This window comes from Triticum urartu, chromosome 3 (assembly GCF_003073215.2).
Source record: "Triticum urartu cultivar G1812 chromosome 3, Tu2.1, whole genome shotgun sequence".
NCBI lineage: Eukaryota > Viridiplantae > Streptophyta > Magnoliopsida > Poales > Poaceae > Triticum > Triticum urartu.
This window is the reverse complement of record NC_053024.1, coordinates 744,867,116-744,893,817: the sequence shown is the minus strand read 5'-3', so window position 1 is coordinate 744,893,817 and position 26,702 is coordinate 744,867,116. Positions and strand designations below refer to the sequence as shown.

The window sequence follows — 26,702 nt, the reverse complement described above, 5'->3', positions numbered from 1 at the left end:
TCCGGTTTTAGAGTTGAGGGACGAAAACTAAACTTTGCGAAGAGTTGAGGGACGAAAAGTATACTTTTCTCTTAACTTTATGAAAAGTAACTATTTGCATGCCATCCCTGCTAGTAATCATCAGTAACCTTGTGAAAACACTGAAATCCATGTATATATAAAGTATAAAATAAATTAAGAAGATTGTCGCCAGGCCGAGACCAGGCCGAGACCCGGTTGAAATTTATAAAGTATAAACACTGAAATCCGTGTATATATAAAGTATAAAAAAATCATTCCTTTCATTTTTTTACTTTCAGTTTCATTAACTTTATATATAAAGTATAAAATAAATTAAGTCCTAAGCTGAAATATGGAAGTCACCCCCTTGACTTGCCATTGCACACTCTTTAGTCATGCGGCAGCACAGAGCATGCATAGACTCTTTAGTGTTGCTGCTTGAGCAGAGTTGTAGGCAATGCCAATATCTATCTGAATTGTATCTGAGGATCCCCAAGATTACACATAAGCATGTTCCTATTTTCAAACACAATGCAAGCTTGTAAAAGTCCTACTAGTTAAACACACTTCATTTGTTATTCCTATTTTCACAACTTACAGGGCAATGTGAGCTATTAGAAATTTGTGAGCTTCATTTGGTTGAAATTTGTGAGCTTCATTTGTTTGGATGGAATAATAGTTTTACTTCTTGTGAAATTTGTGAGCTTCATTTGACAAGCCTTTTTGTCTCGTACGGTGACCATATGTGTAATCTCTGTGAACAAATTGTCTAATGAAATATACGATTGCTTCAAAAAAAAAAAGTAGGCGAGTTTGTTATTCCTTCCTAATGCACGCACTTTCCAGAAGATGGAAATTTCTACCAAATGAAGCAAATTACACAAGGGAATAGAAACATCAACGATCACAAATTTCAACCAAATTTCTAATAGCTCACAAATTCCTAATACTCCTGACTAGCAGCGAAAACACAAATGGAAATTTGAACAATCACAAATTTCTAACGAAAATCTCTACCAGCAGCAGCAGAGCACAATTCCTAAAAAAGCACAAACGACACATACTACACACATCCATACACCAGCAACCATATATATACATATGCAGGCTCCACACAAACAAACAATTCATCTTTCTCAGCGAGGGTTGATGCTGGGCACCACGCCGCTCAGAAGGTTGCTGCCAGACACGTCCGACGTCGACATGTCGTACTGCTCGTTGCCCGTCCGAGACCCGGTTGCTGTCGACGACGACGCCGGCGTGTGGGTGGGGTCCATGGCCACCGACTCCGAGGGCACACCGTCCGTGTCGGGCGTCATCTGCCAGATGGTCTCCAGCTCCCTGACCACCTCCGCCATGGACGGCCGCGCGTCCGTCTCGTCCCGGCAGCACCGCAGCCCCAGCGCGGCGAACCGCTCCACGCACTCCCCCGGCACGGCCCCCATCCGCAGATCCACCACCGACAGGATCATCCCCGACTGGTTCGCCGCCACAACCTCCCTCACAAGGTTCTTCCCATGAGAAATGGGCTGCATCCCTGTAAGCAACTCCAGGAACACCACGCCCAGGCTGTACACGTCGCTCTTGTCCGTCAGCTTGTGCGTCAGGAAATACTCCGGGTCAAGATAACCCTGCCAATTGTACACAAAGCCAACTCAACCAATCAATAATGCAGATATATATATATATATATATATATATATATATATATATATATATATATATATATATATATATAAGAGAAGAGTCTGCTCACCGGAGTGCCCTTGACGACGGTGGACACGTGGCCAGGGGCGCTCCCCTCTGTGTCTGGCAGCGGAGCAAGCCGCGACAGGCCGAAATCAGCAACCTTGGCTACAAACTTGGAGTCCAGTAAGATGTTGCTGGCCTTGATGTCGCGATGGAATATCGGAGGGTCGGCTTCCGTGTGCAGATACAGGATGCCCCGTGATGATCCCAGTGCGATTCGTAGCCTCATGGGAAAACTTGGAGACTCTCTAGCTTTAGCTGTTAGTATTACGTAAATGAAGCACCGGCAAGTTAGAGCAACTTTCGACACAGGACAGGCAAAAATAGTTTGCAAGCGACCAAAAAAGCATGATAATTTTGAGGTGGCTACAGATCGAAAACAAGTTCTAACCTGAAAGATGATCACGTAGAGTACCATTTGGCATGTACTCGTACACCAGCATCTGCAATACATGTTTTTTTATTAGTATGTTTGTATCATCATAGCAACATTTGTAGTTTTGATTATTAGTTTATAGAAAAACAAAAGTTGCAGGGGAAAATAGCAACCTGCTCATCCTCTTCGTCGCAATAGCCAAGCAAAGAAACGAGGTTTCGGTGATGCAGCCTGGACAACAATTCTATCTCCGTGAAGAACTCCTTGGAACCCTGAAGAGATCCCTCCTGTGCACGTTTTATTGCTGCTACTTTTCCATCAGCCAACACCCCCCTGTATACTTTTCCATACCCTCCTTGACCAATTAGTGCCGACTCACTGAAATCATTTGTACAGTTTGATAATTCTTCGAAAGTGAAGTCTTTCACGCCATCAATTTTCATCGGAATCCTTTTCGCTGCAAAGCCAATAGAATATTTTCATCGTGCAACTGAATAGCAAACTCATATTGAAAAGTCAAAAGAACAATATGTACAGTGCCGCAACTCTGTACTAATTAACAAAATCAGAAGCAAAAAGAAGTGTGTTCTACTCCCTCTGTCCCATAATACAAGAACGTTTTTTACACTGGTATAGTTTCAAAAACGTTCTTACATTATGGGACGGAGGGAGTAATAAATAAATAAAAGTGGACTACTGAAACATTATTATTACACTTTGTTGAAAACGAGATTGAATCATCTAACAGTTTTAGACCAAAGAAGGTAGAAATGAGGGGCTTACCGGTGCGTTTCTTTGAAAACTGTCTTGAACGCCTTCTCAATATGATGAGAGTAATGAGTGATGACAGAACTGCCGCTGCAGCAAATGCTGCGATGACAATACCAACAATGGCACCTGTACTGAGACTTTTCTTTGTACCACGCGACAGTACTGAAAAGAAAGCATAGGGAAATGTGACTTATCTCTTCAATAATTCTACCACGAGTAACCCTAACTAGAAAAGATTTTAAGAAAACAAGCTACTATATGTTGCTCTGCTGTACGGCTGTAGGCACGTGTTGATCACTGATACAAACATCGCGACAAAAGATTGCAACGAAACGGAATATGGAGTGGAGTGAAGATAAAATAGCATGCATACATACCGTTCTCATACCACCCTGGGTTGAAGTTGATAAGCTCATAGGGCCCAAATATATCCGAGTCCGCGATGAGCCACCCTGTGAACATGTATCTCAGTCTCTCCACTTCACGCGAATTGAAAAGAATGGTGTTGTTTGGGAACAGCTTCAGCGTCATCTTCAGCCTTGGGCCTTCTTCCCACATGAAAGTGGTAACTTCCAGCTGGTACGAGTTGAGAAAGAGCCCCGACGACAGGTACTCCTGAAACTGCGCTTCATAGGGAACAAAATCCCAGAATCCTGGACTCTTCAGCCGATAATCGACGTACAGTGGAACGCCACATGAACATGGATTTGGAGCCTTGAGTACGCTTTCTAAAGGAAAGTCGGTTGCGCATGGCGCACAAAGTGTGCTGTTATCTATGGAGCCTCCTTCGGCGGTAACTTCTGGAGTTGATTGACAATACTGAGCTATGTTCAGTTGGTTCTGGGATTGACATACGGGGTTTCCAGATAACCTAAACATGCCATGTGCATAAAGGAAATGTATATGAGGTACTGGCAACGTCAAATAAATCTGCTGCAGCAAATAAATGGGTCTGAAAACTCCAACACGATTGTTTCTCCACTTAATCGTGTGAATGAAACTCTTTTTTCGAATTGTGAGGTTAAATATCCAGTATGTAGTTGCAGCATATAGTCGTAGATAACATGTGGAAGTTAAGACTACTATTCAAGCTATAGTACCAGTCAACAGCAGATTTTTTTCTTTTATCAAACAAAGATTGTCTGACCAATTCCAGGGTGTCAACATAGAATCTTTCTAATGGTTCAAGTAGGTCAAGTTTTTTCTAATTTTAAAATGAACAAAGAAATTGTTCAGTAGAAATGCATACAGGATGGTAACATTAGCAGGGGGCGTAAGAGGATTTGACAGATTCGTGAGACCGTTGTTGTGGAAATCCCTGCAAAATATTCAAAGGAGAGTATTAGACTATCAGTTCCAAAGAAATATGCTAATTAAACCGTTCTCGGGAGTCAAAGAGGTGAAACAAAAGGTTCAACTTGTGATGGCCTTACAATATCAGGGTTCTGTTTCCACTGAAATCGATATTTTGCCAAACATCAGATGGAACAGAGCCATCCAAGTTATTATTGTCCAATGACCTGAATCAACACCACAAAAATAAAATAAGGTCAGCTGTCTGATTCGACTGAACATTCATCAACAGTGCTCTATTATGGACGAGCAGGCCCTAAGGAGTAACAATGATTAGTCAACTTCTTTGTTAGACTGATGTTAACTATATTATCACTACTATTGACCGAATGAGCAATAATGAAGAAGAGCATCCCCCCTCTAAAGTTCTCCTTGGTACATATCAAATAATGAAGAAGAGCACTGTGAGACCTACAGTCTTTGTAGATTAGGAAGGCCGGAGAAACTTGCAGGAATAGAACCGTTAAGACGGTTGTGGGAAAAATCTCTGCACAGCTTGCAAAAGTGAGTGCAAACTTAAAATGGAAGTTTCTATGAAACAAAATGGCACAAGCTTTATTTGTTGTATACATTGTAGTTATGTTGCTTGCTAGTTGGCCGGATGGTATGGGACCCGTCAACTGATTCCAACTAACATCCCTGAAAGAAACACCAGCACAAGAAAGAAAGAAAGAAAGAAAGAAAGAAAGAAAGAGAGATCAGAGCAAGTATAAGATTGTTCCATATAAGGTACTGTAATATGCAGTTTCAGAATTGGATGCATACAAGTAGCCAAGCTGCGGTATTCCACTGACATCAGGAGCAGGGCCTTCCAAGCTGCAGTTCCTCAAACTCCTGATGGAGGGACCATATCCATTAGTCATGTGAGCAGATAGCTAAACAAGGCAGACAGATATACAACATACTTACAATTTCAGAAGTGTGGTGATATTGCCATAAGATGGAGGAATCGAGCTTCCCGAGAAGTTGTTATTGTCTAGCTGGCTGGAATCATTTTGAAAACACGTAATTACTAGTGGTTTACTGATGGCAGGAAATAAAGCCGTAAAGGTCAGGGTGAAATCATAAGTAATCCCAAACAACTAATAACTGTGCTAATGCCAGTTAAAGCAACTTCCCAGTATTACTATTGAGCAAGTTATCATAAAGAACACTAGTCCGATTAGTAACTAGTATTAATTTAAGCTACAGAAAAACAAATACAGAGGAACTACTTCTCATGAGCTTCATCTACAACCGAAAATTTTAGTCCGATTCATGATCAAGGATTGAATAATATTCAAACTACTGCACAATAGTAGGCTTCGTACATGATGAGCAGTTTCGGTAGCTGCGCTAATTCTGGAGGGAGATAGCCCGATAGGTTATTGTTATCCAACAACCTGCAAATGAATTATACTGTCAGTAGGGTATATATGAAAAACAATTATTATGGTGGGTGCAGTGGTCAGGTCAGGTACTTACATGTGAACAAGTGAAGGTAACCTTGACAATTCAGGTGGAATCTGACCACTCAATGAATTGTTGTTCATGTGACTGCACAGAAATTGGAAATCCATTAGGGTAACAAGGATCACGATTACAAGTTAACAGAGAGGCAAAAACATATTCTACTTACAAGTGCTTGGTCTTGTTCAGGTTAGCGAATGATTTAGGTATGGGTCCGGATATATTGTTCTGATCAATCTGAATCCTGTTAAGATTAGGAAGGAGGCCAATTTCATCTGGTAAAGAACCAGACAGCTGGTTCCCATTTACGAGCCTGCAAACATAAGCAATGGACACATTGTTACATGAGCAACATCAATTGTGCAATCATCTCAGGGTAAGAGGAACAAGTATTTATTGGAAAATGATAACCACCATGTCCAACAGGAAGGATATGAAGGAAACTGATTCAGGTAGACCATGTTTGTTTGTAATCAAATCAATCAGTGGTGTAGATTTGGAGCGACTTACAATAGTTCCAGAGAAGTAATGTTGCCGACCTCCTTAGGAATGCTCCCAGTGATTTTGTTCCACATGAAATCCCTTTGAAAGGAAATTAAAAGAAGTAGTCAGTCCCCCCCTTCATTAATTGTGCAATCCATGCGATAATTACGCAGCTGAACCGACTCCACTTACATAATTTTCATGCGGGAAAGCTGGCCAAGCTCAGGAGCTAAAGTCCCGGATAAACCCAACCGTAGAAGCTGCCTGTAACCACATATATAGTAGGAGGAAAAATATATCAATCACCAAGTGAAACATATTTCCATCACAGGAAGGATATATATGAGAGATGACATACAGTTCTTGCACATGGAAGTAACCATCATCTTTTGCTGTTACGTTGTAACAGATAACACGGGTCCAATTCGCGACGCATGGATCTCCACGGTTCCAGTTGTTGAGAAATCCATTTGGATCACTCAAGCTGCCTCTTATAGCTCTCAAAGCATTGACTGCAGTTGAACCAAATGAAATGCAGAGCAACTAGTTAGTCATTCTCTAGCTCTCATGATAATGCAAGGAGGATATAGAAGAATGTAAACATAAGAAGAATATGTACAATACCAAACAAAAATTTAAAAGAGGTATGTATGGTGGTGGTTAAGATGGATGGATGGATGGATTTTACCTTCCCATGGTGCTGTGATCTGTGCAGCCGTCGGTTGCTGCACATGTGCGAAATATAATAATGTGAAGATAGCAGAGCAGATATACAAGGGCAGCATGGCGCCGTTGCAGAGGAGAGGAGAAAATTCCCCCAAGTTGTTGGCAGTAAGTAATATTCAGGTTTCAGCAATGCAGGAGGCTCTCTGTGATGGCGGTCTTCATATTCTGAAAAAAAGGAGAAACAACAGTTACTTGTCATGATCCAGAGATACAGAAAGCAGCGTGGTTGTGCTGATCTTATAGTAGTATTTGGGGGTTTTGTTGTGTAAGGAGCGGTTGTGTGGGAGGGAAAATCATGCAGTCTCTAAGGAAGGAGAATTTGGCGAGCACCCCAAAGTAAGAGCAATACACATAAAAAGGAGAATTTGGCGGAAGGAAGAAGCATACAAAGAATGAAAATAATTTTGGTGTTGCTGAGAGCAGCGCAAGCAAGCAAATCCTTGTGAGATAGCGCGAAGGAAGGTAACAAGCAAGCAAGCAAGCAATCATGGAAGGAAAGGCAGCATCATCGATAGATTGATTGTTTGATATATAGCATGGCATGAAGGAGGGAAGCATAGAGATGAACGATGAAACGGACGAAGCTGGACTCACTCACCTGGTAATGGTAAGAACCGGAAAACTGAGGACTGGGATAGGCCGAGGGTTCCGCAGCAGCAGAAAGGACAAGCAAGCAAGCAAGCAAAGGGTAGAAGAAGGGAGGGATGGTTGGGGATGCACCAAGAAGAAGAATGATTGAAAAATGCAAGGAGTAAGTAAGCAACAAACACGGATGGAGGGAGTCGAGTAGAGAATTGTCAAGTATTCTATTGTGATCGGTTGGGGAGCAGAGCAGAGCAGGGGATTAATGGGGAGGAAAGGGACAGCCGTTTTTTTTTCTCTGATCTTTCTTGCTCAATTTGTTGAATCCAATCCAATCCAATACAAGTGAAGACCAGTTCCTTGTCCTTGCTTTGAATCAATCAATCAATCAATCCAACCAACCACAAAGACAAAGGAGGAACAAATCAATCCTTTTTCTTTTTTTCTTTCCACGCAAAAAAAAGGCATTGAAAATGAAGTTGGGAAAGCAAGCAATTGAAAAGTGAGGGAGGCAGGGCAATTGTTGACTAATGTTATTACCCTACTAATGTAGTAGGGTAATCGTGGTTGGTGGCACCTGCCTCACCATTTGTTCCCCTCCCCTGCTGCTTCCCCTGACTGACCTCACCACCCACCTCAGACGACGACTAGTAATACTCCCTAGTACTTTTGGCCGGCCATTGAATCCATCCATCCATCCATCCCTCCCATTCATATTCATATTGATGTCAACCGAACCAAGCAAGGTAGCTTCCTCCCTCCCTCCCTCCCTCCCTCCATACATCAATGGCCAGCAAAACAAACCTAATCTAATCCAACTTTGACAACCCTATCATAATACCAGCAGGCAGGCAGAATAAGACGGAGTCAACAGGGAGAGGGAGAGGGAGAGGGGGAGGGGGCATGGGAAGGAATACCTGAAGTCTCGCCGCCACTGCCCATGCTCCCTCTCTACCGTTGCCGCCGCAATCCCACCACGACGGGAACAACCCAACCTCAGGTCGCGCAGTGGCCAGTGGGTAGGGTTGGGTGAGGGAGGTAGGATGGATGCTAGTCTCACCTGAGTGACACCTGGGTCCCTCCCTCCCGCACCACAATGTGATGTGTTTGTTGGTCACACAAATTAAACCCTAACTATTTACTGTATTTATTTATTTATTTATTTATTTATGCAAACCAAGGAGTATACCCTCTTTCACATGACAAAACCATGCCAACACTATCTTCCTTTTTTTCTAAGTAAAAGTAAATTGCGAACCAACCTCTGATTGAGATGATTAGGTGGACAGTGGTATTCCCAATCCATCAGGGTTCAAATCCTGGTGCTCGCATTTATCCTGGATTTATTTCAGAAATTCCGACGATACGCTTTCAATGGGAGGAAACGTTCTCCTCAACTACGAGGCGCCTACAGTGACTTCGTAAAATCTTAAGAGTCAACAGGACGAAGCAGTCAAATAGCGGCCTGCCCATCCACCCGTCTCACTACTTTGTAATACGCATTTTCCTTCCAAGCCATCTCATCATTAATAATTAATGAGGTACTCCCTCCATTCCACAATGTAGTGCTTCCTCTATCCTCGTGCTTCAACTTTAACCGTAAATTTAACTACCAAGACCGATCACTGGTTTCATTGGTTAAATTTATGATCAAAGTTGGACCTCGGAAAGCGCGGGCGCACTATATTTTGAAATAGAGGGAGTATTAATAAAACGCGGGACAGGACAATGCCGAATAATTAAACCAACCTTAATCCAACTTCACATCACATCTGCATCTGCATGGTAATTAAGCACGTGCGAGAAATCATGGAACCATTCAATTACTAGGAGTACGTAATATACTCCCTCCGTTCCGAAATATAGGTCGCTGGCGACCTTGTTCCGACCAGGTGAAATCGTGCAAAAGGATTGTACTACCCCGAGTTTAAACTTGAATCCTGCTTCGTCTTCTACCTTCAGCCCTCCAGCTCCGCCCCCACCTCCGCCCTCGCCCTCCACCTCCGCCCTCACCTTGCCCCCACATCCAGCGACTGCGCCTAGGTCCAGGCGCCTCCACCTCCAGCCCAGACACTCCTCCTCTCCCACGTCCAGGAGCTCCTCCTGGCACGTGCACGCCCAGGTCGAGGCTCTTCCTCAAGCTGTTGCTGGGCTCGGCAGCTGCCCAGGTTCATCTCCTCAACCTGAGCTGCTGCCTGCATTTGATTCAGGAGATGTTTGCTGCCGATAATTCAACAAATAATGTGAACAAGCTAACTGAATCTGGCAGTACTGATGGAGTATAATTCAGAGATATCACTAAATTTGAACTGATAATTTGAAGACAAGAGTACTCCATCAGTATCACAATTCAGAGATACTCCAGTGATTCAATAGATGTACTGATGGAGTATTTGCTGCCAATAATTCAAGACATGAGTAATTCAAGATATTTGTTGCCAATGATTCAAGTGATACTCCATCAGTATTTGTTCAAATTATTGTACGGTGTACAGACTTGCTACTAATTTGGCAGAATTTTCAGTGCAAAATACTCCCTGTAAAACTGTATATCAATACTCCCAAATGCCAAAATTCAGAATGTGTGTAGACAGAAGAATGCCAAAAATGCCAAAATGGAGTATACAAATACGCCAATATGATAAGAGTAGAAGAATGCCAAATGTGTGCATACAGAAAGAATGACAAATTGGGTAAAACTGTAGGTCTTGATTCCTTTTTCAAAATTTCAGAAAGATATTCCAACAATTTGCATCATAATGGAGTACTTACTTTGCTTAAGAGGAAAGGAGACCCCTGTTTCGTGCTTAATATTCACAGCCCATGGCTCCATGGCCAGGAGAGAGCCTGAAGCTACCCTTGTGTGTGTGCGCGCACTCAAGTGCAAGCAAGAAGAGTAGTGCACTACTGATGCAAGCAAGCAGTATACAACAAATTTTAATTAACTGAAAAGGTTTCAGTTAATTACTCAAACAAGAGCAGTGCACTACTCTACTCCTGGAACTCCAGGAAACTGACAGGGGTAGCAAGTTAACAGGAAATTGACAGTAGGGCTACTACAGGAACTCCAGAAACTTGACAGTAAACTTGCACATTCTTTACTTTAAATGATGTACTCCTAAATCAGCTTGCATCAGCTACTGCAATACATTAACGAGTACAAATACTGAATTTTGAGACAGTACAAATCTTACTAAATTTCAGAGCTCAAGTATAGTACAAATCTTACTGAATTTTAGAGCTCAAGTACAATACAAATCTTACTGAATTTTGAGACAGTACAAATTCCAGAGTTCAGAGTTCAAATACTCCATCCATTAACTTCAGAGTTCAGAGAGTACAGTACATATCTTACTGAATTTCAGAGCTGGACTTCTTAAATTTTGAGACAGTACACATCTTACTGAATTTTACTCCTAATGCATCCACTAACTAATCTGGGTCTGATCCACTAACTAATCCTACTCCATCCAGACTCACTAACGCATCCACTAACTAATCCTACCCCATCATCCATCCAGCCTCTGGAGTACAGTCAAGCTGAAGTACAAGAAGAATCCATTCATTACAGCAAGCTCAAGCATCAACAAACCTCAAGGCGTCGGGGTCGTCGTGGTCGGGGGAAGTCCAGCTCATGGCGGCGTCCAGATGAGGCTCCAGCTCCTCATCACGGCGACGTCCAGATGCGGCTCCAACTCCTCCCGCTCGGGCTCCAGCTCCCCACGCCGCCGTCTTCACGCCCGCGCCGGCGCCGCTCGGGCTCCGCTTCAGCGCCTCCTTCACGCCTCTCCACAAAGCAGATCGAGCGCCGGCGCATTGAGATCTAGCACCAGCGCACGCGGATGCAGCTCCTCCTCGCCCAGCAGCGCATCGCCGGCGCATAAAAATGGAAGCTTTGTGTCTCTGCTGCTGCAGGCGGATTAGCGGTGCGACATGAATCAGGATGGTGGGGAGCTGTGAGCTAGGCCGCGGTGCAGAGCAAGATACCGGTGAGAGGGGGGGAGATGGAGCATCGACAAGGAGAGGGCGGTGACGGGGAGGACAGCGTCGCGCAAGAGAGAGAGAGAGAGAGAGGCGAGTGGGGAGAGAGCGGCGACGGGGAGCGACTGGTGAGGGTAGAAAGGAAAAGTCGCGAAAATTCGTAGCTTGGCAAAATTTGCACTGTAGATCGTTAAACGACCTATATTTCGTAAGAGAGGGAGTAGATCACCTATTCCCTCCCTCCCTTCCGAATTACTCCTTGGATTTGTCTAGATACGGATATATCTAGACTCATTTTAGTGCTAGATATCTCTGTATCTAGACAAAATTAAGACAATTAATTCGGAACGGAGGGAGTATTAAGAAAAAAGATGGATTCAGCTGTTCTTAGAGGAGAGTCGAGTTGTTCAATGCATCACACTTCAGCCTTGTATCAGTTGCTAGTCCTTGCATGGGCCCCTTGTGAGCTCATAGAGCCCTCCTCTTCGGCGCCTTAAGCGCGACTTAGCGAATGCAGTGCCTTCGCCTGTCGGCCGGTACAAAACAATAGGGGAGCGCTCACTCTGTGATGCACAGTTTTTCCTGGTAGCTCGGTCCATAGTTCATCGGTCGCGGTTGACTAGTCCATTGTTGACTTTTAAAATAAAAAATGTGATCTTTTAAAAAAATCATGGGTTCAAAAGAAGTTTTTGGATTTGAAAATATTTCATGAATTTGAAAAATATAAAATTTCACAAAAACGAAAACAGTTTACCAAATTTTAAAGTATGTCGTGAAAATTGAAAAAGAAGTTCAATAAGTATAAAAAAGTTTTCGAATATTGAAAAAAGTTAACAAATTTGAGAAAAGGTTGAAGAATTTAAAAAAAAACTTCAATACTTAGAAAGTTTTCAATTTGGGAAAAATTCACAAAAATGGGAAAATAATAAATAACTAAGAATAGTTCATAACTTTTTTAAAAATTTCAATAAATTGGAAAAGTTTAGAAAATTTGGGAAAACAATTCACAAAACTTAGAAACAACCAATTTGATAAAAATTCATGAAAAATGACAAAAACGTTCAATATATTGAAAAGTTCATGAAATTTGAAAAATAAATTCAGAAATTAAGAAACAAAAAATTTTAAAACAGTTCATGAAAATTGACAAAAAGGTTCGATAAATTGAAAAGATCATGAATTATTTTAAAAAGCATTGAAAAAGTTTAAGGAAAAAATTTAACGAATTTTAAAAATTCAAAAGTTCACAAAAAATTGAATAGAATCAAGTTTAAAAAATTGTGAAAACGTTCAAGAAATTAACAAAATGAAAATTTTAAATTAAAATAATTTAAAAAATGAAAATTGAAAACTAAAAATGAGAAACCGGTGAAAAAGGCACTAAATGGGCCGGCACCGCTTTTAAGGTGAAAAAGGCACTAGATGCGGGATGAACTCGTACCTGTGAAATATTCTTTCTTATTCATGGATTTTCTTTTTACCCTCCGCAAACAAAAAAAATCTGTTTAAAACAAATGCCTTTAGTTTCATTCTGGGATTAAATGAAGGGCATAATTCGGCAGCAACATTAATCATGAATGATTCTGCTACCATATTATCATGCAAATACATCAAACTAGATAGAGTGTGACGTGCGAGATATGCTTATGGCCCTATTTTTTTTTCTCAAAGCTGGCATTCCCAGGATCTGTACTACTTATACACATGGAGGTTACACATTGCTAGCTAGAATATTGACAAAACAAATTTAGAAATGCATGCGAGGGAGAGAGACTGCAAGGGAGAGAGGCAGCGCGCGACGTTCAACGATCCGGTTGGTGAGCGAGAGATCGGATCGAGAGGGAGCTGAGTGCGAGAGGTAGAAACAGAATTGTACTTCTTCTTTTTTTCCGAGGGGGGATGACACCATGCTTGCAAATTATTTTTGCCTTACTGTACGTGTGCGTGCGAAGAGGGCTTGTTCACTGATGCCCTCTAAAGCTAAGAGCATCTCCAGTCGTTTGACCTCCCAGGGGCTGAAAATAGCGCCGTCCTGAGAGCGAATCGGCGATAATTTCGGCATGGGAGTGCTCGGGTTTTCAAGGGTGAGGTCTATGTGCATAGTACAAATGGTTGTTGTTCACTAGTAGAAACACATGGAACTAGTCCCGGTTCCAGAGGGCCTCAATTCTTTTCAAAAAGAAATTCAAGTAATTGTTTTCTTTTTCAACTAAATTTAACCTCTCGACAATAGGGTAGGTTCATCCGCAAAAAAAAAAGACATTATGGGTCGGCTAGAATTTTCGGTTCACATACCTTCTAGATAAAAACATCTATGTCACGTTGGTCGGCATAATTGTCATAAACACTAAATGAAACAAATTGTTATAAAAGATAATATATACCACATCCGAATCATAGACAGGACGAGGGCCCACAGAGGCGGATACCAAAACCATCGCACTATATAATAACAAACAATAATAAAAGTAAGAAAATTATACAAGTATCTATCTAAATCATACAAGTAAATTTTTTTTAAAGAAGATAAGAACAAGAGGCTCACCACGGTGGTGTCGGCGACAAGATCGGCATGGGCGATCGACGGCGGTGAGGACGGGGACGTAACAGGACGGACCGTCAAATCTAGACAAATCTTGAGGAAAATGGAGCTTGAACAAGGAGCTTCGAGAGGAGAAAGCTTAAATGTTGCTCGGGCATTTCATCGTACACCTCATGTGCATAGGAGGTGAGCTAGAGCACCACAAAGCTCTCCCACGGCCGGCCAAAAAACAAAGCAGTGCACTGCTCTGCTAGCGGGGAGGGGCGGGGGTATATATAGGCCTCTCTTTAGTCACGGTTGGTGGCTAAAACCGGGACTAAAGGACTACATTTGGTCCCAATTCCAGCCACCAGTCGGGATAAAGGTTGTGAGCCAGGAGCGAGGCCCATTGATCTCGGTTCGTGCCTGGAACCGGAACAAAAGGGGTCAGACGAACTGGCACTGATGGCCCTCGAGGCCCGGCCGATGGCCTGGCCTCACGAACCGGGGACTGATGCCCCCTTTGGTCCCGATTCGTGAGTGAATCGGGATTAATGCCCTTATCCTGGCCTCAACCAAAACCCTGTATTCTACTAGTGGTTCCTTCCTCCCCATCGTTCCGGGCTCATGCAAGAAACTACGTACCGTGCTCCTCCGAATCGGATAACCCGCTTCAAAGAGTGCCCAGTTGTCCATATTCACCTCTACCCATTCCGCGGGCTAGGTTGACATATCACGGCGGAAGGCATGGCAATGCATGACAATGACAAGCATGTCACCGCACACCGCGCGCTAACCATGGTGTTGCTGTAGAAGGCGACCTCTTGTATGCTATATATCTTGTGCAGGCCAAGCTAAGCTGGGGCGCTAGCTGTAGAGTTTATATATGCGAAAGACAACCCATAGCGATGAGCTCATCATTCCATGGCACAATCTGTTGTAGTTGTACAGGAAGCTCCAGCTGAGAAGAATTAAAGAGGGATGAGGGAGTGCTGATGAGGACATACATGTGAGGGGAGCTGGCAGATGAGATGCGAGGGGAGCTATATATTAACATGCCACAATATTTACTGCCCATAAAATAAAAATCATTGCTCAATGCAAGATGTGGAGATATATGTAACCTCGGTGTCGGACAAGGCATATATCCACAACATGCATGGCACAATCCGCAGTGATAATAGATGAGCTTTCTCGGCCATAGGAAGATGTATCACGTGGTCAAGGGCTTGTTGAGGAATTTGGTGTAGGAGATATGCCCTAGAAGCAATAATAAATAATATTATTTATCTCCAAGTTCATAATTATGTTTATGTTCCATGCTATAACTGTTATGGTCCTCGAATCTGCAATAACACGAGGCTCGGAGGAAGACTCATATGCACGTGTGGAATAATAAACGGTAATAAGTATTCTTAGTCTGGCCTCTAAGACTAGCTCAAGTGTTGCATGATGGTTCTGTTTTCTTGATCATGGGCATGTCAATGCCAGCAACTTTGAGGGCACAATGTTAAGAGAACATTTGTGTTGAATCGACCCGGATTGATGTTATGCTATGAGATTCATTCGTCACAAGTTTATGGTTGATAACACAGAGATGGTTAATGTTTGCATAATTCCTTAGACCATGAGAGTGTCGAGTTTCTTCATACTTGCTTCATGAACTTTGGGGTTTGTTAAATGTCATCCGTAAATGGGTGGCTATTACGACGGCTTACGGGTTCATGAAAAAGTGTGTCAAGTAACTTGATAGCTCAAGATTGGGATTTGCTCCTCCGACGATGGAGAGGTATTCTCGGGCCCTCTTGGTGTTACGGTATCCATCATCGTCTGGCCAGATGCAATGTGATTTGATCACAGGGATGCCGGAACACGGAAACGAGAAAAGAGAACAAAACCGGTAACAAGGTAACTTGCATGGTGGACAAATTGTTCGTCCACGGGGATGCAATAAATCTCACCTCGGGTGTTTGTGAAATATCACGAAGCAACAGGAATAGCTCACTGCAACTGGAGGTTCACTCGAATATTCATTCGTGTGGGTATAGGGGTCAATATGGGTGTCCACGGCTCCGATGTTGATCATTGATCGGAAAGTGTTCCGGTCATGTCTATGCTTCACCGAACCTACAGGGTCACACGCTTAAGGGTCATCTATCTGCTGAATACTAGACAGGGATTCTGAGAGAAATTTGCCGAAAAAGTTTTGGAGACAATGGAAGAGTTTCGGAGAGAGAATAGCGAAATAGTTTCGTAACACCGAAAAGTTGTTTCAGGATATACCATTAAGTCAAATTGGTTTCAGGACACGCCTGATAATTCTTGGAGGGTGCCAGAATTATTCTGGAAACTTCTGGGAATTTTTGGGATAAAAACCGAAAATGTTTCGGAGCTACCGATACCACTTTGATTGTTTTCCGCAGATGAAATTCACTAATCTGAAATTGTTTCAGAATGAATCCAAAATCATTTTAGTGGGTACTGGAATTATATTAAGACCCACAAAAATATTTTCGGATTTAATGGACGCGAAAAATTGTCTTCATGAATAATGAAAACGCATTCTTATTTTCTTTTCGTAGATGAAAATCACTAAACCGGAATTGTTTCGGAACGCATTGAAAATTATTTTAGTGGGTACTGGAAATGTTCTGAGCCCACATAAATATTTTCAGTTCGAACCGACGCTGAAAAATGTCGTCATGAATAGTGAAAATGCTTTTTGCTTGGCTTATTGGAGAAGCCACCTTGAGGGCCTTTTGGTATTATCCCCTTGGCTTCTTGGAGAAGCCATCCTTGGGCTTGGCCTATAAATAGGGGTAGAGGGGGCTACCTAAAGACACACATTCTTGCTCTCATACAAATGCCATGCATGATCTGGCTCTCTCTCTCCCTCCCAACGAAATAGTTTCATAGAGCCGAAAGGTTGTCTGGGTTCCGACAGGAACTAGTTCTGGACGGCGAAGCCCTACCGGATAGATGACACCGTATGTATGCAACTCTGTAGAGAGATCGTAGTTTCGGTCTTAGTTCGAGAGTGCCTCCCGAAGGGCTGTCCGTGTGACCGTCCGAGTTTCGAAGGTCCTCCTGAAGGGCTGTTCGCGACATCGTCCGGGGGACTGTCCGACCACCTCCCAGAGGGCTGTCCGAGGGTCAGATGAGGTATACATCATCGTAGTTGGGAGGTTGTAAATCCTAACTACGGGGATCTGCACCGTCGATCGTCATCGACTCTACTTCCCGCTGCGCTACGAGTCGGTAACAAAAAAGATCAAACCATGTATGCAATCTCTATAGTAATCCTGGGCTGGTGCGTAGGTCTGAATTTTTTTGTTTTCTGCTGCGTTATCCTACATTTGACAGCGGAGGGTGGTGTGTATGTGTCAATGAGTTTACATGTTGGTAGCTTTTTGCGGTGAACCGAACCCTGGCATCGAGCATCGAGCTAGAGGAGGAGAGGTGGGCATGCATACGGAGCAAAAGGTAGATTTGGATGGGTTCAATTCTTCTTTTTGAGTAATCAAACAACAATTAACTTGTGACGAGGTTCAGAACACACAGTAATAAGCAAACTATAGATACTCCATAGCGATTTTTTCCCGATAAAGAGTGGATTTTATTGACTCAAAATAAAGTATTAAGAAGATACAAACACGATGAGCATACACCTGGTCTCTGCATAGTTAGGATGCACACAGCCAACACCAACGCACACACACACACAAAAAACACGCTGGCAAATAGCAAAGTCATATAAGACCAAAGCTATTCGTATAGGCAAGGAAAAAAGAAAAAAATGCCCAAAGCAATCCGATCCTGGGTCGACAAACTATAATAATGACCATATCTGCACCGACCATCTCATGACACCACACGGACAATAAGGTTCTTCAACAGTAACGCCTTCAGAAAGGGAGCAACACTTGAATGTCGTTGTCACCGGATCAAGCCACCCAAGGCTACAATCTAAGGTTTTCACCCTCAAGAATCAGTCCGAGTATTTCGAACAATGCCTTCAACAAGGTAACGACGTAAAAACATCGCCATTGCCAGGTATACCCAACTCGGGCCAAACCTAGGCTTTCACCCCGAAGCTCAAGACCGGGTGCTCAAGTAACACCACCATCGAAATCATTCATGTGTTGTCGCCACCACTTTTCCACAATCCTAGCAGCAACATGCGGTGTGACCGCCGCCCCCGCACAACCATCCCTCTGCATCAAAACTTCGTCCATAGTTTGAATTTTACCGCCGAAGTCAACCACAGGATTTTGAAGATGAACTCTCAGAAAATCTTTTGATGGTGACCACAAACCACAGCAAGACCGACGCTATCCCGGATCCAATTCCCGGTGACGCAATCAGAAGCGAGAAAGCAGATCTGCCAACTCCACCTAGTCGTGAAGACCCGGCCATGCCGCTGCCCGCCAAGACCTAGGTGACCAAGCAGCCATGAATATGTGCTGCAGCTAGCCGACAGCCTGTACGAGCATCTGCCATCCGCCGGGCGGCCGACCTCCTTCGGCGGCGGCATGGTGAACGGCGCTGCGAGGGAGGGCTTCCGAAGGTTGCCGCGGCGGCGCCTCTGGAGTCGTCTAAAGCGACCCGGGAGGCTAGGGGTTCTGTTTCAATCCATAGCGATGAGCGCATCATTCCATGGCACAATCTGTTGCACAGTTGTACAGGAAGCTCCAGCTGAGAAGAATCAAAGAGGGATGAGGGAGTGCTGATGAGGACATAGATGCGGGGGGAGCTGGCAGATGAGATGCGAGGGGAGCTATATATTAACATGCCACAATACTTACTACCCATAAAATAAAAATCATTGCTCAATGCAAGATGTGGAGATATATGTAACCTCGGTGCCGGACAAGGCATCCACAACACGCATGGCACAATCCGCAGTGATAATAGATGAGCTGGCCATATATAGGAAGAGCCATCAAGATGTATTAGTGATCTAAATGCTTTTATATTAATTTACAGAGGGAGTATGTGTCGATGAGTTTACATGCATGTTGGTAGCTTTTTCGGTGAACCGAACCCTGGCATCGAGCATCGAGCATCGAGCTAGAGGAGGAGAGGTGGGCATGCATACGGAGCAAAAGGTAGATTTAATTTGGATGGGTTCAATTCTTCTTTTTGAGTAATCAAACAAGAACTAATTTATGATGAGGTTCAGAACACGCAGTAATAAACAGACTATAGATACTCCATAAAGAAGCAGTCTGAACTTGGCAGTGATTTTAACATAACAAATTAACTAGTACTTAATACAAGGAGATTGATGTGCAGATGGATCATTTTAGAGTAAATTAATCTGCTCTGATGGAGACTAGCTATAATATGACACAAACAAAATCAATCAATCAATCATTTTAATTACTAGGCAAAACCAACCTAGCTAGGTGGTAAAATAACAATAATACTACACACACGAACGTGTTACGGGGTTTTACACCATCTTCAACTAACTAATCTTTCTCCCCCTGATTTTCAGCCGGGGTGGGGCCCAGCCTTCTCTAATCTTCAATTCTATTGGTTCAATTCAGTTAGCCCGGAAAGTCCTCAAGTAAAACTCCGTGCGTCTAGCATTGCTTGTAAAATAATCAAACCCTAGGTACGTACATACGCCTTCCGTCCGGGAAAAGTTGTCTTCGCCGATATTTTACGAAAACCCCCTTCTTTTTCCTCCCACAAGCCACGCAGCCCACTGCGCCTCGTCTCTCCTCTCTGCGTCGCCTTGCCTCGCGCCGGCTGCCTGTTCCGCCGTCTCGCCGCCTGTTCCGTCGCCACGCCGCCTGCTCCGGCGCCTCGCCACGCGCCATCCGCCTTCTCCGCCTCGTCTCGCCGCTTCTCTTCATCAGCACCAGAAGATAAAGAGGAAACAGATACCCTTTTCGGCAAAGCCCGCGACTTGTCGGCTCCGACGGCGGCGCTCATGTCCTGCAGGGGGTTGGGGATCGATCTGGAGGCATGGCAGGTCCTCGAGCTCGTCATCCACCACCTCCTCCCTCCAGACTCCAAGCGGCAGCTGCGGAAGTCAACGACGTGGGGAAGACGACCACGACTCTTGGCGACTGAGCCGCCGCCGCCGTACAGATGCCGCTGATGGCGCGCGCCCCTCTCCGCCACCTCCTGCTCTCCTCGCCCCCAGCCCTGTCGCTCTGCTCCCCCTACATGGTCGTAGGCCGCTGCTGCGTCGGCGGCAGGCCCGGCCCTGATGGGGGGCAGGGGGGCGGCCGCCCCGGGCCCCCGGAAACGAGGGGGCCCCAGGTTCGTGCTCTAGCATTGATACGACTGGACTGGGCTGCTCTAAAAAAAGTGACAACTGGGCTAATTCTACGTGCACAAGTCACGTTTGGGAGAGATCGATCGATCGACATCGAGCAAGAGCGGGCTCAGCGGCGCATTGTAAGGGAGTGATTTCAGAAGTTCACATCACACACGATGAAATCGCCTCCTTTCCGTTTTCGCCTGTTCTCTGGAAACCTAATCGCCGCAAGGCTGCGGCGGCCGCCAGGCTGCGGCGACCGCCAGGCAGCAGACGCGAAGACACCCACAGGTAACCGTGGCACCACCGATGCCGCAGCTCCAGCCTACGCCTTCCGCCGCCAGTTTCATAGAAATTGTCCTATTTCTTGATGATTTCCCCTAACACTTTAGCTTATGGTGTGCGGCGGAAGGCATAGGCTGGAGCTGCGGCATCGGTGGTGCCACGGTTACCAGTTGTTTAACGCATCTATCACTGTCACCCTTAGCAACGGAGAAACAACATCTTTCTGGTCCAACCGGTGGCTGAATGGCTCTGCACCAAAAGATATTGCGCCCAACCTCTTTCCGCTGGCTGCACGTAAATGTGCAACGGTTGCTGCAGCATTGACTGATGGCCGGTGGATGAAAGGGCTCCAGCGCCTAAACTCGCCTGACGCCCTTCATGAATTCATCAACGTCTGGGGCCTCATCCAGCATATCACTTTATTTAACACTGAGGACTCCATCTGCTGGAATTGGACGACTAATGGTGTCTATAGTGCAAAAACGGCCTATAATGCACAGTTCTTTGGTACCATTGCCCAGCCGGCGCTTGCAAAGATATGGTCAATGAGAATGGAGGCCAAGGTGAAATTTTTTGCCTGGCTGTTGACGCTGAACAGGCTTCCCAGTATTGATAGACTTCGCACCAGAGGTGGTACGCAGGCGACGACCTGTGTGCTATGTGATCAACAGCCTGAGACGGCACTGCACCTTACTACCCATTGCTCGTACAGCAAGGAGGTGTGGCACCTTCTTGGAACTGCCATTCCAACGCTACATCTGCTACCAATGCCTCCCTTCCAGGGAACTGAAGAATGGTGGCTCCACTTCTCCTCCATGAGCAAACACGCTGCTGCTGCCGCTGCCTACCATGCATGGCATGTCTGGAACGAACGCAACAAAAGGATCTTTAGGCAGTCCTCTAGCTCGGCTGCCGCTGTCTCACGCCTGACCTCCGATGACCTATCCTTGTTGTTCTCCCATAATCAGGAAATGTAGCCATTCTGGATGTACAGCCAGAGCCTAAGGCTACTGGACCCTCTTCCTTCCATGCCCCCGCACTTCTTGTAACAATTTTTGTTCACTCTTAATCTTAATGAAAAGGCAGAACACCTGCCAGTTAGCCTAAAAAAACACTTTAGCTTATTCCCTACCTTTTTTGCTTGACATGGTGAACGCTTTTGTCCGCCCGAGTGCTGCACAGTGAAAGCAATGGTCTCCTTGACCATGGTCCTCCGTCCTCGGAACCAAATGTGGGAGCCCGTGGACAGTTTGAAGGGTCTTTACAGAGATGAGTGATACATCGCTGGACTGCCACATCAAGGTATGTACTAGATACCATGTAAAACTCTTGAGTTTTTCTGCAAGGGAAGTTTTGTAGCTTTCAGCTTTGTACATCTTGTCTGGGTAAAATTGTTTGATGAAAGGTAGTGTTCGAATGCACTTGCAATGTGAAATTACATTCACTTTTTTCCTGGAAAACCATCGACGAAATATCAAGATACAACTCAATTAGGACTAGTTGGCGCATCTGCAATAAAATAAGAAAAACATGACCATGCTAATATGCAAACAAGTGCACATGAAGTAATTGAAGGTTAGTGACCAAATAATTATTCCTCTATAGAAAATCATAATCATTCCTACTGCATGTTTTCTCAGTAGTATGCTGTACAAGCAAAAAAATAAAGTTGCAGAAATATTATACAGAAAGTAGCTTTTGAAAGTTAAAGGGCCCCAAGTTTTAGTTTCGTCCCGGGCCCCTAAAATCTAAGGACCGGCCCTGGTCGGCGGCGGCGTCCCGCCCCTTCTCCTGATGCTCTCCTCTCGCCCCTCGGCGTGGCGTGTCGGCGAGGGCTTCCTGGCCGCAGGGGCACTAATCGGGGCCTCCTCGCGAAGCAGGAGCTTCTGCGCCCGCACCGTCAGCATGGACGACGAGGCGCCCTCCAGCTCCGCCGCCGGCAGCATTTACGACCTGGCCGAGCCTTACCTCACCGTGGATGACATTGCCGATGCTGCAAATCTTGACGAGGTGAGTTCATTCTCTCGGCATTTTGGGATTCAGACAATTGGATGATTTCCTGTGGTTCTAGCTAACACAATATGAACATGTTTCGGCCTTACTGTCCATGGCTTGCTTGTTACAGATGATGCACAAGATTTGTCAAAGATCTCCATAACCACCATATATGCAACGGGTAGAACGTGGCCTTGAGCATTTCGAATGCTGCAATCTCAGCGACCACGTCCTTGTTCGAGCATTTCGAATGCTGCAAGCTCAAATTTAGTTAAGCTTGACTAAATGTAGTAAATTCAGTTTAACTCTGAATATGTACTTTGATGTAAATTTGGACATGACTACAGCCCATCTAAGTTAGACAATATTCTGAAGAATAGAAACTTAAAGTGTAAGTTGCTGAGTCAAATTACTCCTGAAGCAAATTTGATGGAAATTACTCCTTTTGTGATAATATTCTCTAATTGTAGTTCAACGATGTTTTCTCTCAGTCATTACAACTTACTTTTGCTTTGCTTCTACTCCAGGTGAAAGTCATTTATCTATTTGCACTGGAGATACAGATCAAACTGAAAGTCACTTATCTATTTGAAATACTGGCTGAGGAGTTGAGGTAAAACTTCCATGGCTTCCTTTTGTGATAATAAAGACTCGGGTCCATGGGGATTTGCTTTTGTAATTAACTACTCAAGCTCAATTTGTAAATGAGTACTCCATCAGATTGAATTCTCTAACTGAATTTTCAGTGATTTTAAAATGGAGTACTCCATCAGATTGAATTCCATAGTTTAACTACGTATTGCTTCAAGTAATTGACACAACTGCAATTTTTTTTTCTTTGTACAATATGGCAGTAGAGACCATGACAGTACTGAACGTATACTCTTGTTACTCTTGCTCTTTTTTGCCTAGCACTGGATGTTGTTCTGGACATGTGTTAGTTCCATGTATTCTGGACATGTGTTGTTGCAATATGATGCTTCCGTGTTGATGTCACTATTTCTGTTTTATGCCTTTTTTGAATCTAAACCATGACAACTTTACTGTTGTACTCTGCAATACATGCTCATTTCCTGACATCCTTAGCAACAAGACATGCTCATTTCCCGGAACAGGAGCAACAACAGCAACACAAGGAGCAACTCCTTACAGCACAATTTTGGAGTACTCTTGGTGTAAATCAACTTCACTAATTTTCAGGTACAATACTCTGATATAACAGCAAAGATTTCACAAAGTACAATGCTTACATAAGTGTGCTGATACTGCAATTGACACAAGTTCAGATCAATCAGCCACAATTGACACTGTAACTGAAACTGCAATTGACACAGGTCCATCATTTTTCAGGAAAAGTACCTGCAGCCAACAACAGTAGCAGAGGCAATCGCCGACAGCAGCAGTAGATGCAGTCGCCGACAGCAGCAGCAGGTCCGCACGGAGTCGATCGGGCGGGCTGCAGCGGTAGCAGTAGGTGGCGGGCGGCGGCAGCGTCAGCAGTACGTGGTGGGCGGACGGCAGCGGCAGCGGCATGTCCCGCCACCAGGGAAGACTTGCATGGCCCTGCCTTTTGCAAAATTAGAGTTGAACTAACGCGCGGACAACTTTTTTCAGACGGAGGGAGTATGTACGTAAGCGTGGCGATTTGGTGGACAAGATAAGATCATGGATGGATGGATGGATGGATGGAGAAGCAGCATACATATATAGCGGCTGGAGAAGACAGCACAGGCCGACGGCGCTCCCTTTTCGTCCCCTCCCCTCTCCGATGCTTCTGCTTCTGCTTCTTCTTTTCTTTTTCTTTTTCTTTTTCAGTTTGGGTACGGTGCAGGCCCATACTAACCGGCCCATTCTCTATCAAGGACGCATGAGATAAATCGATCAGCCCGGGAACATGATATATCTAGCCATTTGGCCTTCTCTCGTTGTCTCAAAAAAAAAAAAATTGGCCTTCTCTCGTGTGTGGGGGCTCATCACAAGACCCGCTCTACAGACTTCGGGTTAGGGTCTTAATTAGGGAATAGCAATGGAAATTTGGAATGGGGGTGCCATGACGAAGCAGCGCCTAGACCATATATATATATATACTCACATATGACCATCACAACAAGAAGTAATCACATGCATGCAGTGCATGTATGGAGGAGTGCAATTGGCAACATCAAAGTCTTGCAAATTGCCACATGGTCATTGGTTATCACCACTACAAAAATGTAATACTGGAGCTAGCTAATTCAAAAACTCCACCACAATGCAAGGAGACAACCCACCACTCATTTTGCAGGCAAGGTGAGGTGCACGTCATGCATGCGCCATCCAAGAGCAGAGATCTGCCAAGACCACATCATGGAGGACACGAAACTCACTACAACACAACCATGGGGCCGGACGGGCCTCAGAGCTTGCACATCAACGGCACCGCGTATGGTATGGATAGGAGGACGAGGGGCAACGAGGTACCACCACAAGACCCAGTTAGGCCAACTCCACCACACAATCCCAAACGGACGTCCGGTTTGATCGGATTTTGTCCCTTTGGGACGGCGATGGGTTCGTCCATGTCCGCGTTTGTCCGTTGGGTTGTGGGTGTGTCCAACGCGCGGCCTTCCCTCAAATCATGTCCGGAGTGGACGTGATTAAAGAAACAAAAAACTTAAATAAAATGCCTAAAAAAGTAAATAAACGCACTTAAAAAATATAAAACATATATAGAGGTCACGGTCATAAAACGATCTAGTTTCATAATCCAATTAAACAACCCAGTTCAATAATTAAACATAAAAAGAAAAATAAAAAACGCCGCCTACGCGCTCCTGCCGCGCCCGTCGATGCCGTGGCCGTGGCCGTATTCACTGGCAGCCGGTGTCGTCGTCGTCGCTGACGAGGTCGACATAGTCCGGCGTCGTCCACAGGTGGGCCGGCGGTCCACGGTGCACGGGGGCGGCGGGCTGGAAGGTGGCCGGTGCCTGCACCACCTCCTCCCAAGGCGAGGCATCTCGCTCCGGCGACCGCGGCGGCGTGGGGCACCAGTTCACACCCCCACGGCGGCCGCCATCTGCTCAGCGATGCACGACCAGCTCCACCCCTGGTCCACCAGGCCAGGGTGGAACGCGGCCACCGGCGGCTCCTTCACCACCTCCTCCTTCGGCACCATCTCCACCTCGGGGATGGCGACGTCGCCGACCGCAGAGAGGGCCATCGTCTCCTCGAGGCCCGGCCACTGGCGCTCATCGTGCATGTTCATGGAGTCCGTCATGACACGCGCCATGAGCATGGCCTCCTCCTTCGCTGTCATGCGAGAAGATGGTGGAGGAGATGGAGATGGCGACGGCGATGGCGTGGGCGTGAGGCCGCGCACCCACCTACGCCATCGACGAAGAAGGACGCCCGCTGCATGTCGTGCTCATCGCGAAACCAAGTGTCCCACAATGGCGAGTCGGGGGCGTACCTCTCGTCGTAGTAGAGGTCGTCCGGGAGGAGGCGGCGGCGGCGCTGGATCTCCTGGAGGCGCGCACGGCCGCTCAGCGGGACCGGCGGCCGGGATCGGCACGAGGTCGGCCGACAGGTGCCAGTTATTGGGGAGGTGGACGTCGCTCCAGGGTAGCGGCGTCCTCGTCTCCCAATAACAGCGACAGACGGCCGCCTCAATGTAGTGCCGGTCGCGCTCGCTGGCGGCCGTGGGAGCGATGAAGAACGCGGGCGGCGCGGGGGCCCGACGTGGTGGCGATGGCAAGGCGGGCTCCTCCTTCTTTACAGAGCAGCGGCGGCGTCCGACGAGGAGCCAACCTCGCGGTCGTGCTTGCCTTTGCGGCTGTAGTTCCATAGCCCCATGGCTGCGGCCGGCCGGCCGGCGAGTTCTTGGCTAGTGTTTGGGACTGGGGCTGTCGGGTTTCGAGGAGGCCGCGGGGTGGCGTGGGGCAGTGTGGACGATGACCGGTCCACGGTTCCTATTTAAAAAGGACCGCGACCCCTCGCCTGGGCGGATGACAGGCGGGGCCGCCCGCGTGTGCGCATTGATGGGGCGGGTAGGAGGTAGGTGGCCGCCGTCCACGCGGCCCCGACGCGGACGAGGCGCGCGTCCGTTTGGTGTCCGCCGTGACCCAAGCCCGACGCAAATTTGCGCTCGAAATGGGTCGGCCCGGACACAAAATGGACCA

At 45.7% G+C, this 26,702-nt stretch overlaps 1 protein-coding gene across 3 annotated transcripts; it reads right to left on the bottom strand.

The window, feature by feature from the left end:
* Nucleotides 1-856: 856 nt before the first annotated feature.
* Nucleotides 857-11,575, bottom strand: LOC125546418 (probable LRR receptor-like serine/threonine-protein kinase At1g06840). 3 transcript variants are annotated; one of them, XM_048710677.1, is made up of 20 exons: nt 11,082-11,575; nt 6,870-7,072; nt 6,540-6,693; nt 6,374-6,445; nt 6,209-6,280; nt 5,868-6,011; nt 5,714-5,785; nt 5,560-5,631; nt 5,159-5,233; nt 5,015-5,083; nt 4,820-4,888; nt 4,665-4,736; nt 4,330-4,416; nt 4,146-4,214; nt 3,274-3,767; nt 2,909-3,058; nt 2,299-2,582; nt 2,141-2,192; nt 1,757-2,007; nt 857-1,631 (listed from the first exon to the last, which is right to left on the bottom strand). In XM_048710677.1, the coding sequence occupies exons 2-20, from the start codon at nt 6,964-6,966 to the stop codon at nt 1,137-1,139; spliced, it is 2,850 nt and encodes a 949-aa protein (XP_048566634.1). In that variant the 5' UTR covers nt 6,967-7,072; nt 11,082-11,575; the 3' UTR covers nt 857-1,136. The 3 variants fall into 3 exon arrangements, with proteins under 3 accessions (XP_048566634.1, XP_048566633.1, XP_048566632.1); XM_048710676.1 differs by lacking the exon at nt 11,082-11,575 and adding an exon at nt 8,407-8,558; XM_048710675.1 differs by lacking the exon at nt 11,082-11,575 and adding an exon at nt 7,506-7,977.
* Between the last annotated feature and the right edge of the window lie 15,127 nt (nt 11,576-26,702).

What these genes read in the sequence shown, in the direction of transcription:
- LOC125546418 (XM_048710677.1), bottom strand. Translation starts at nt 6,966, where the DNA reads ATGCTGCCCTTGTATATCTGCTCTGCTATCTTCACATTATTATATTTC. An exon ending in TTACCTTCACTTGTTCACAT is followed by an intron (nt 5,632 to 5,713) that starts GTAAGTACCTGA and finishes ATTCATTTGCAG; the next exon opens with GTTGTTGGATAACAATAACC. An exon ending in TCTACGTGATCATCTTTCAG is followed by an intron (nt 2,008 to 2,140) that starts GTTAGAACTTGT and finishes TAATACTAACAG; the next exon opens with CTAAAGCTAGAGAGTCTCCA.